Source organism: Peromyscus maniculatus, chromosome 9 (assembly GCF_049852395.1).
Source record: "Peromyscus maniculatus bairdii isolate BWxNUB_F1_BW_parent chromosome 9, HU_Pman_BW_mat_3.1, whole genome shotgun sequence".
NCBI classification, from domain to species: domain Eukaryota; kingdom Metazoa; phylum Chordata; class Mammalia; order Rodentia; family Cricetidae; genus Peromyscus; species Peromyscus maniculatus.
In genome coordinates, this window is record NC_134860.1 from 119,483,772 (window position 1) to 119,495,263 (window position 11,492).

The 11,492-nt window shown below is 45.7% G+C and overlaps 1 protein-coding gene across 4 annotated transcripts in view; it reads left to right on the forward strand.

Moving 5' to 3' along the window:
* The window catches only part of Ubac2 (UBA domain containing 2), a 184,705-nt gene that overhangs the window by 117,017 nt on the left and 56,196 nt on the right, over positions 1-11,492 (forward strand). For all 4 annotated transcript variants that reach the window (XM_006978772.4, XM_076545598.1, XM_042285341.1 and 1 more), the window contains exon 5: positions 7,871-7,994. In XM_006978772.4, coding sequence (XP_006978834.1) covers positions 7,871-7,994 — 124 coding nt within the window. The remainder of the gene's footprint in view (positions 1-7,870; positions 7,995-11,492) is intronic.

Here is an 11,492-nt window from a genome sequence, read left to right on the forward strand (position 1 = left end):
TTGCTGTTATCTATGGAACTTTTTTAATTTTTCCATAAAGATTTAAGTCTTAAAATTTTTTGAAGCAATAAAGTTTAAGCAGAGAGGTGGGGGTATAGTTCCTGGTGACTTTATGTTGACATTTTATGTAAAGTTTGGGTTAAGGAAAAGTGTCTCATCTGATAGTGCTGTCTGGTGGAGACATGGTGGTGTCAGGAGTGTAGTTTATGCTGCCCAGATCTTACCAGGTTTCTGAGGTGAGGGAGAAAGACCCTCCTAGCACATAAGTAAGTTACGTTTTCCGTCGAGGGCGGTGATGGTGGAAAGTTGGGGAAGGCACTGCTGATGAGTCCAGGCTCCGGCACACAGTACGAAAGAGGCCTGCTCCCACACGTGATGCTGCTGCCCGTCCCTCACTTGAGTCCAGCGGGCACCATGCCGCATATAGTGCTCAGAGTGAGCCAGAGAGGTGGTGGTCACTCTTGTCCACCTGTGATCTGGCCTGTCACCCAGGGCTGCTGCTTTTGGAAGAACAAAAGTCCCTGAGATAGCACACCAGTGGACTCAGTGTCCCACACAAGTGAGTGGACATCTGTGTGAAGTGTTTTCTTTGCTCTCTGAAGTGTGGTCATGAGTGTGTAGTAGGCACTCGCTAACTGGTAATGATACTAGAAGGAGGAGTCAATTATGTACTAACTTATTTTCTGTTTTGTGCTTCTATTCATTGCTTAAGATAAGACTCCCAGGGGTTGGCTGTTGACACTGTAAAAGGTCAATGTGAATGGTTGTTGCCAGTGTAAAGAGCAGATGTTGTCAGAAAATAAGGAAAAGGGAAAAACTGGTCAGTGACTAATAACATTATGGTGTTCTGTGAAGCCTTGTGTATATAGAAATAGCAACACAAAATTTCTGCCAAACAACCCAGATAGTCCTGGTTTAAAGTGAGTGCCTTTGCTGGGTTTCTGCATGTGGTCTAGTGTTTAGTCATCGTTTGAAATGACACAGCGATCAGTGTGTAAGGGGTTTTTGCACTTCTTCTCTTGCTGGGTAAGGTTTGAGCTGTGGGCACTGAAATGTCTGTCTGTTTTTCTGGGAGGGTGGGAGTGGTGTTGACATGTGACCTCAAGTAAGCACCGTGCTTCATGCTATTTAATAACATTTTCATGTTGCACTTGTTGAGACATGTAAACAGAAGAGTTTCTGAGAACTGAGAGCATGTGTTGGGGCGGCAGGGGAGCTCCCCAATGCAGTTGTCACACAAAGCGGAGTTTTATCATTTTTTAAAATTTATTTTAATTTATGTGTATGTGTGTGTCTATATGAGTGAATGCCACATATGTGCAGGTGCCCATGGAGACCAGAAGAGGGTATGTGAGCCCTTGGAGCTAGAGTTACAGGCGGTTGTAAGAGACCTGGTACGGGTGCTGGAAACTGAACCCAGGTCCTCAGTGAGTGCTCTTCACTGCTCAGCCGTCTCTCCAGACCCAGGAAGGTTTTTTGTTTGTTTGTTTTTATATACATGTGACAACGGCAAGTTCTACTGTGCTCTTCTACCAGTTGAAGGGAAGATTCGTTTGTTCTACAAATATGTGTTGAGAATATTCAGCTTTAGAGAGTAAGGATAACGTGGTAAACAGAAATGGCCAAGGTTGAGCAGTGAGATATCTCAGTAGGTAGGAAGTGTTTACTACCAAGCCTAGTGACCAGAGTGCAGTCCCTGGAACCCACAGAGGAAAGAGAATGCCCAAAAGTTGTCTTCTGACTCCTCCCCCACAGTAATAATATTTTCTAAACATTTAAAGGCTGAAGGCCCTGGCGTTGTCTTCTCGTTGTGGCTGGGAAGAAAGGTGCTGCATGTGTGGATCCCAGACTAGGAGGCGACAGGTGTGAGGAGAGAGATGGGCTGGAGCAGGGAATGCGAGTGGGGTGACCCTGCTGTGCTGGTCAGGGAGGGCTGCTCTGAGCAAGTTTCTGTCTCAGAGTTCAAGACCAGGTAGGTGCGAGTGGGCACCATGGGGCCAGGTTTGACTTTGGGCTTTACTTTGAGGTAGGTAGGGTGCCCTTGGAGGGTTTTAAGCCTACAAATGACTTACTTGTTCTCCTCAATGAAAAGAAATCACAGCTGCTTCATCAACTGTGTTTAGGGTGTGGTTAGGCAAAATATCATTCTTTTGTATCGCATTTAGAAGTTGATTTGTTTTTGTTTTTGTTTTTCAATCCACCCAAAACTGAGTGTATATGTCTGTCAATGTGAATCTTTATTAACCTTGAGACAATATAAAACTAAGCCAGTTATAATTCTCTCTTGGGATTATAATGTAATATAAAAAAATTTAAACTAATAAGAGTTAATTAAGGTGTGGGTCATAGCTGGGTGTAATGGTATACACATGTAATTTCAGTGTTTGGGAACGTGGAATACATAATAAGACCCTGACTCAAAATTTTCAAAAGTAAGAGTTATTTCCCCCAAACTGCATATACTCCTAAGAATACGGTGTGAGGCGCCAAGGCTGACCAGGCCGCCGCAGTCGCCCTGCTGGGTGTGCACAGAGCTGCATTCCCTGTCCACTGCCCCACACGCCTCGTGCCCAGGTGTGATCCAGTGTGTGCGCCAAAGTGTTCGCAGCAGTCTGTCTGCTTCCAGCAGGTGCTCCCTTCTTTTTTTAATTTTAATTTTTAATTTTACTTAAAATTTTCATTTTTTTCATTTCATTTTTTATTTCATTTCATTTTTACTTTTTGAAAAAATTAATTGAAATAAAATGGCATCGCTTTCCCTTCCCCTTTGCCCCTCCAGCCCCTCCCAGCTACTCTCCCTGGACCTCCTCTGTGCCCCCTCTCGATTGATAGCCTTTTTCTTTGACTATATGTTCCATGTGTTTGTGTATGCTCAAACGTATATAATACAACCTCCCGAGTCCTCATTTGTTGTTTGTGTGTATATGGTTTCAAGGCTGACCACTCTGCACTGGCCAGCTAATAAGAGGGCTCATCCCTGGGAGAGGCTGTTCTTCTCCCGCAGTCAACAGTTGCCTGTAGTTCTTTGTCCAGGGGCGGGACTTTGTGAATTTCTCCCACCTACATTAACGTATCTATTGATATTGCAATCTGGTCTAGTGTAGGCAGCCATTTTCAGGAGAGACTTTCACAGCAGATCTCCTGGTCTTTCTGGCAGTCATGTGCCCCCTCTTCAGGATGTTCCCTGAGCCATAGCGGCAGGAGCTGTGATACAGACCCTGCAACTTAGGGAGTGACAATGCGGGAGCGCTCCGACTGGAGAGGGGGAGGAGGATGTCAGGACGCAGGAGGGACAGTGACATCAAGGTGTCTGATAAAGCCTTGATCCAGATGATGTTCCATCCTCTCAGCCTGGCGTCCCAAGATCTGTTGGTCCCTGTGTTGTATTCTCTTGTGGTTTTTGTGATGGTCTCTGTTTGCTGTAAAGACAGGCTTCTTTGATGAGGGGCTTTAGCTGCACTCACCTGTGGTGTGAGGATAAGATTTAGAATGTAGTAGGGAATTATGCTGGTCTAGCAGTGTTGGTAGTAGATTCTTTCCTAAGGTCCATGACCTCACTAGCCCTGGGAAGCTGACTAGGATTCCGGTACCCAGAATGTTCCCCTCCTGTTGAGTGGACCTTAGGTTCCTCAGACAGCTGGTGGTTGCCACTTCTTGCTTCTTCATGCGTCATTTGCCGTGATGGTGGTTGTCGTGCTTCATAGATACTGAAGCTGGGTAGGACTGTGCAATCGCCCCCTCCCAAACCTGGCAACGTGCATAGTGTTTTCTGGAACCATGGAGGCTAGACCACAGGAAAGATGCTTTCAGGTCTCGTCCAGCTCAAGTCATCTGAGTGGTGTGTTCTGAGAGTGTTGTGTCTCCAGCAGTAGGGGCCACCCTCAACCTCTGAGAGGCAATCAAGAGCTACATTGATAATCTCTTGTTTTGGGAGTCATTCAGACTACCCTGACCAGTCCTTCATGTCTGATACTGGGGTTTTGTTAGTCTGTGGTTCTTGTGGAGAGCATTGTCAGCCCAAGTGGCTTAACTTCCCTTAAGATGTGTATGTGTGCGTGCGCACGTACACGCATATATCTATACATGCACTCAGATGTGTATATTGTGTGCATAATTTTAGGTAAGTATAAAATATTATAATTCCTTGGGGCTTTATCAGACATCCTCGATGTTATCATCCCTCCTGCTGTCGTGACATTCCTCCCTCTCCAGGTGGAGCCCCTCCCCCACGGTCACTCCCTATACTACTCCACATCATCTGTGTGTCCTGCTGTCCACTCGCTGCCACCTGGACTTCTGTCGTGGTCCCTTTATACTTTTTAGTCCGGCTTATGTGCTCACATCTGAAGACTTGGAATGAAGGACCACAGATGTGAGAGATCATGCAGTGTTTGTCTTTCTGGGTCTGGGTTACCTCATTTAATATAATCTTTTCTAGGCTCATCCATTTACCTGCAAATTTTCATGATTTCATTTCTCTTTACAGCTGACTAGTATTCTTCTGTGTCTGTGCACCACGTTTTCATTATTTGTTCATCTGCTGAAGGACGTTTAGGTTGTTTCCGTTTCCTGGCTATTCTGAATGGGAAGCAATGAACATAGCAACAGGTGACTACGTGTGTATGAGTACAGTGTTGGTCCTTTCGGCGTATGCCGAGGGGTGGAATAGCTAGGCCATGTGGTAGATTCATTTGTAGTTTCTGGTGAGTCTCCGTACCGATTTCCAGAGCCACTGCCCGGTTTACACTCCTACCAACAGTGAGGTCCCCTCCTCACTAACTTCTTGGCCTTTCTGACTGGGGTGAGATGAAACCTCAGACGTTGTTTAATTTGCATTTCCCTAATTGCTAAGGGTGATGAATACTCTTTGAGGTATTTCTTACCTGTTTTTATTTCTTCTACTGAGAGCTCTCTGTTCAGATCCGTAGCCCATTTTCAATTGGGTTGTATTAATCTTCTGTCAATTGTAGAGCTGGCAAATATTCTCTCCCATTTTATGGGTTTCTTCTTCACTTATAGAAGGGGAGCTTCCTCTTCTACACTTCACTACTTCATTTGTAGCTGTGTAGAAGCTCTTTGATTTTATGAAGCCCTAGTTGTCAGTTGTTGGCTTAATTCCTTGGCAAGTAGAGTCCTGTTCAGAAAGTCCTTTCCTTATCCTGTATCATGTGGAATACTGCAGATGTTTTCTTCTAGCAATTTTAGAGTCCCAGGTTTCAAATTGAGATCTTTGATTCATTTGGGTCTAATTTTTGTTCAGGGTGATAGAATTGGGTCTAATTCCATCATCCTGCATGTGAACAGGCATCCAGATTTCCCTGTATGGGGTGTTAAAGGTTCTGTCTTTCTCCAGTGTATGCTCCTTGTCTCCATCAAATATCAGATGGCTGGATGTACTTACGAGGACACACGTTGGGACTTCTGTTTTGTTCCACTGGCTTACATGTCTCTTTTTGTGCCAGGACCATACTGTTTTTATTAGGATAGCTTTGCTGTATACCTTGAAGTCTAGAATAGCAATCCCTCCAGCATTCTTTTTGTTGAGGATTGCTTTGGCTCTCTAGGGTCTTCTGGTTCCATTTGAATTTTAGAATTCTTTTTCTATTTCTGCAAAGAATGTTGTGGATAAACAATTTATAAGTTGTTTTTGTAACCTGCCACTTTGATGAAATTATTTCTAGAAGGTCTCTGGTGGAATTTTTGGGATCTCATGTATCAAATAGAGATAATTTGACTTATTTTCCTATTTGTATCCCTTTAATTGTTTCTCTTGCCTTATCCCTCCAGCTAGTACTTCTAGCATTATATTGAAAAGGAGTAGGGATAGTGGACAGCCCTGCCGAATTCTTGACTTTAATGGGATTGCTCCAAGTTCTCAATTTTGGATGATGTTGGCTGTGGGTCTGTCATATTCAACCTTCAGTGTTTTGAGGTATGTTCCCTCCAGTCCTGCTCGCTCTCTGGGGCTTTTATCATGAAAGCATGCTAGGTTTTATCAAAAGCCTTTTCTACATCTATTGAGATGATCATTTGATTTTTGTCTTTAAGTCCATTTATGATTCATTATATTTATTGACTTATATATGTTGAACCATTTCTGCTTTTCCCAGATAAAGCCAGCTTGATTGTGGTGGACGATCTTGATATGTGCTAGTGTTCGTTTTGCTAGTATTTTACTGATGATTTTTGCATTTATTTTTTTTTAATGTGTGTGGTGTGTTATTCTTGTTCGTACCTATTAAAGCTGCTTTATGTTTATGTTTTCTCTCTCCCCATTTCTTGCTTGTGTCTGTATTGGTTTTATTTTCAATAGTATAACTGAGAAGGAAGATTTTTATTACATAGTTGCTATCAGAATCAAAAAATGTACAAAAGACTAAGAAGGGTACTGTGTAACGGGGTGGCATGGGGTACTGTGAGAATGTTTCTTTATACAAGTGAGAAATAGTTCTTGTATTTTCCTCATGATCATGAAATTATTTTTGTGCTGATGTTTCCAAAATTGGAAAATATTGTCCAGTCAAGTGTTTAATGAAAATGGTTACAAGGGTATGCCCAAACCATTCTGCTCTTACACATGCATGTACACAAAGAGAGGAGGAGAGAGAGCGACAGACAGACAGACAGACCGCACACACGCACACACACACAGCTCAAGCATGCGTGCGTACATGCCCTGGGAGGAGTGTGAATTTGCAGTGCTAGGAGGAGGTCCTGAAGTGAGGGCTGCTGCTTGCTCACGGTGCAGATGGACCCTGTGCTGGGCATCCATCCTCTTTCAGCTGCTCCTCAGTGCCCAGCTGATTCAAGTCAGCTCACTAAAACAGCCAGACCGGCATGACTCTGGGCAAAGAGGAAAGCTGCTACCTGCCAGGAGGAGTCAGAGAAACCCGAGCAGAGCCGTGTGAGAAGAGTTTGCTAAGCAGGGAGTAAAAAGGAAGCTCTGGGAAGGAGAACCCGTGTCCATGTGTACCAGCCAGAGGAGTCTGCATCCGCCAGCCAGCCACTGGGGTGTACGAGTGAGTTACAGAGAGGAGGGGAGCCGGCAAGAGTGCACTTGGGTGGGCAGCTGTGGAATGCAGTGCTGTTCACGCTTCAGGTCGGGGCACTGGGATCCTGTGGAGAGGGGGACTCAGGCGGCCCAGGGACTGTCAGACACCTGTCTTCTGCACGACCTAGGACCTAGCAGGAAGAGCTGTTGTTTTACAGTGAAACTACTACTAGGGGTGTGACCATGTGATTAGAGAGAAGCAAGGGTAGGCACATGTGACTAATTCAAATACCAAAGGGACGGTATCAAGTTGGTTCCAGAGCCTGGTACTGCCACGGTTTGGACCAACCTCATTTCCCTGGTTGGAGCCACAGAGAGCACTGTTCAGGGAGATACTAAAGCAAGAACAGAAACGGGAGCCCCGGAAGGGGCAGGGTGGTGTGAGGAGTCATTGAGAACCCCTTAAGGAAAAGAGTTTAAGACAAAAAGAGGAAGAAATTTGAGGAATAGAGAGCAGGAGTGGTAAGAGGTGTCTGGTGCCATGCGGGATGACCGGCCAGATTCTGCTGTGACTTTGTGTTTGACCGTGAAAGACTCCAATGCTGTCTGTGGTCTCTTGTCAGATTTCAGGCCATTCATTGTTTACTCACAGTGCCTTAGGGTTGATTAGTAGATGCCCAACTACTTACTAGTAAGTGAGGACGGTAAGTTTGCTGTCTTAAAGTGTTGTACACACTGGACCATTGTCTGCCTATGATGGGTGTTTGAAAACCAATGTGCGTATCTCACACCGAAATGAGTGTGAGTGGCGCTGCTCCAGCGGTCTCTGCCAGTGTTTGGAATCGGTTCTCACGGTGGCTTTTCTGTTTGTTTGCATAGCCTGGCGCCTGTGTTTGCTCTCTTTGTACCGTTTTACCGCTCCATCCCAAGAGTCCAAGTGGCACACATCCTGGGCCCGTTGTCCATCACAAACAAGACGCTGATCTATATATTGGGACTACAGGTACAGTGTACATTCCATGTTCACATTTCTCTAACCCGATCATTTCGTGTTCACATTTCTCTAACCAGATCATTCCATGTTCACATTTCTCTAACCCGATCATTTCATGTTCACATTTCTCTAACCAGATCATTCCATGTTCACATTTCTCTAACCAGATCATTCCATGTTCACATTTCTCTAACCAGATCATTCCATGTTCACATTTCTCTAACCAGATCATTTCATGTTCACATTTCTCTAACCAGATCATTCCATGTTCACATTTCTCTAACCAGATCATTCCATGTTCACATTTCTCTAACCAGATCATTCCATGTTCACATTTCTCTAACCAGATCATTTCATGTTCACATTTCTCTAACCAGATCATTTCATGTTCACATTTCTCTAACCAGATGGGAGGGTGTTTTTTGTTTTATTTTGCTTTTTCTTCTTTTGTCTTTTCTCCTTAAATAATGTTTCCATAAATCTGGCTTCATGATCTGTATCAGGTGCTCAGAGGAAGTGTTACAGAGTGAGAACATCAAGGTGTAAAAGGTACTAGAATACTTTCATAGCCTTTAGAAATCTGATAAAAGCGTTAAAGCTTTCACTGTAATTTGTATCAGTGGAAAATATTTTTTATTTAATCATGAGTTTATATGTAACTACATTTAAGAATCATAGTGTGAAGTGGAAAAAATGAGAAGAGTGGAAAATGGAAAATCAACATCAGAGTCACTTATAAGGCTATGAAGAAACCCAGCATTCTTTGCCCGTCTAAGCTGTGGAGTTTGCAAGAAGCATTATCAAGCTGAGTCTGTCATACTTAGAGGCTGAAGCAGGAGGAGTTTAGGTTCAAGGTGAGAATGGGCTACAGAATAAGTTCAGAGGCACCCTGCACAACTGAGTAAGAGCCCTTCTCAAGATGAAGGAAAAAGGAGTGACTGGAGAGATGGCACAGTTAAGGGTGTGTGCTGCTCTTGCAGAGGACCCAAGGTCAGTTCCCAGCACCCCCCATACCCCTCTTCAGGCAGCTCATAACGACTTGTGACTCCAGCTTGAGGAGATCTGATCCTCATCTGGCCTCTGCAGGTGCCTGCACTCACACATAGATACACACATACACATGTAGTTAAAAAGAATACAAATCATTTTTAAAGGGAAAAGAGACCTGGAGATACCTCTCAGTGGTAAAATTCTTGCCTAGCATGTCCACGACCCCAGGTTCACTGTCCAGCATGCTCCCCTTCTGCACAGGAGGGAAGGCAGATGTGGCATTGCCCACTCTGGTTCGTCTGTATCTGAGCAGACATGGTGGCAGGGTCAGGCTTTACGACTGCCTTGCTGTGAAGCCACCAGTGAGAACTTCAAGTGTCAAGGTCGTCTCCCCTCGCACCCAGTGTGTACCCGAGGCTCCCTCCCGCAGCCCCAGGCCTGTGCTGGAGAAGGGTGCTCTCCAGTTCGTCTGCACTCTCTCTGGCACTTTCTTTTCTTTTCCTCTCACAGCTTTTGAGTAGTCTGTGGCTTCCTGTGGCATCCTCTGTAGCTTGGCCTTTGATTCCCCCAATTAACACTCGTAATGTTCCTTCTCCCCCACATACCAGGCCAGATGCCAGCTTCACACGAAGTGCCTACCCCCCCCCCCCCCATCACCTAACATCTCCTCCAGTTCTCCAGTCACTGTCTGTTACCAGGGGTAGGTGCTTCCTCACCATGGCGGGTTTACTCCTCCTGCAGCCTCTACACCGTGACACATGGGCCCCTCCTCACTCTGTGCTGCTATGGCTTTCTCTGGAAGTGACCCTTGAGTCTCGTGGTGACCTTCTAGTTCCCCCAGCTCTGATGTTTGGTGACGGCATAAAGGACGGCAAGGGCATTCCTTTATCAGTTATGGGGTGGGCGGAAGTCGTTAGGACCACGGGGGTTTCGGCTTGGTGATGACGTATAGCCTCTTAGACCTGCCCAGAGGCAGAACTGTCAGTCCCACTGCCTCAGAGAGGCCTCCAAATCCGTGTACATTTCTCCTGTTCTCATAAGACTGCACTAGCTTTGTCATTAAGTGGAAGTGGAGGTGCCTCCTGTGTCTCTTGACACAGTCTAGTCCTTCTCAAGAGTTGACATCTGGGCCCTTGTCCATCCAGCATCACTTCCATACTTCCCCGCTGGTTGGTCAGAATGTTTGAAGTTTTTATCCTTTCCTTACCTCCATACACGCTAGGTTTTCTTGCACATTCCATGTGTGTGTTTGTGTGTTCCACTTGTTACTGTAGGTGTGTGCACATGTGTATGGAAACCAAAGGTAGACTCAATGTGTTTCTTTTTATTTTTTTGGTTTTTCAAGACAGGGTGCCTGTCCTGGATCTCACTTTCTAGACCAGGCTGGCCTGGAACTCACAGAGATCCGCCTGGCTCAGCCTCCTGAGTGCTGGGATTAAAGGCATGTGCCACCACTGCCCGGCTTCTATGTGTTTCTTGATTGCTTTATTTTTTGAGACGGGGTCTTTCACCGAACTGGAAGTTCATCAGTTCTGCTCCTCCCCTCTCCCAGTGATGGTTACATTCATCCATGACTGTGCTGACCTTCTATGTGTTCTGGATCTGAACTCAGGTCTTTATAGTGGTATGGCAGGCCGTTATGCACTGAACCATCTCCTTGCAACTCCAGCTCATTTCATGCGTATTTCTCTGGCTTTCTCTCTCCCCACCACGGATACTTGAAGCCAGGAAAAGAAGACAGATGGATGGGCAGGCAAATAACTCTAATTGCCATAAGAGCCAGAGTGCCTGTTTGGGGACACAGATGTAAGCCAGAGGAATCCAGCCCAGAGGCACATTCACACCCTTGCAGAATGCAAGCAGAAACTTGGTGCTAAGGCAAGGGACGTCAGGGACCAAAGAAATTATTCTTTTACTGACAGAATGACAGGCTACTTTACTTGTATCTGAGAGGCAGATGGATGGTGAGCACAGAGCCATGGGGCAGAACACGCCAGTCACACCTCCGGTTGCTGCCTGAGCCAGAGAAAGTACTCAGTGTACTTTCCTCATTGGCTGATGAGAAATCTGAGTAAGTCTATGAAATGCCTGGAGAGCAGTACCTGGCTCTAGAAAATGATGGCTAGTTTTGGATCCCTCCTCTCACAAGAGGAACTGCTTGTCCACATAGTCCTCATCCTGGTTATGAGAGCTGGGTGTACACAGACCTAGCTTCACGCCTGATGGAAGGCCAAGTGAACAGTGGCAGCCACTGTTCCTTCCCCGCGGGCTAGCACTGGAGCGAAGCCTGCAGCCTCCTTTCCCTCCATGTCTGTCTGTCCTCTGTGTTTCTGTGTTACCTTTGCAGAGCCCTCAAGTTTCCATCCTGCGCGGTGTGAGCAGTGAACCTGAGCTGTGCTGTTTCCGTCTCCTCCTCCTTTCCCCGTGGCCCTGCAGCGCCCACCCGAACCTTCCAAAACTAAACAAGAAGCCGCAGAGCCTCTCATTCTAATAGGACACTTGGAGATGGCTTGTGAT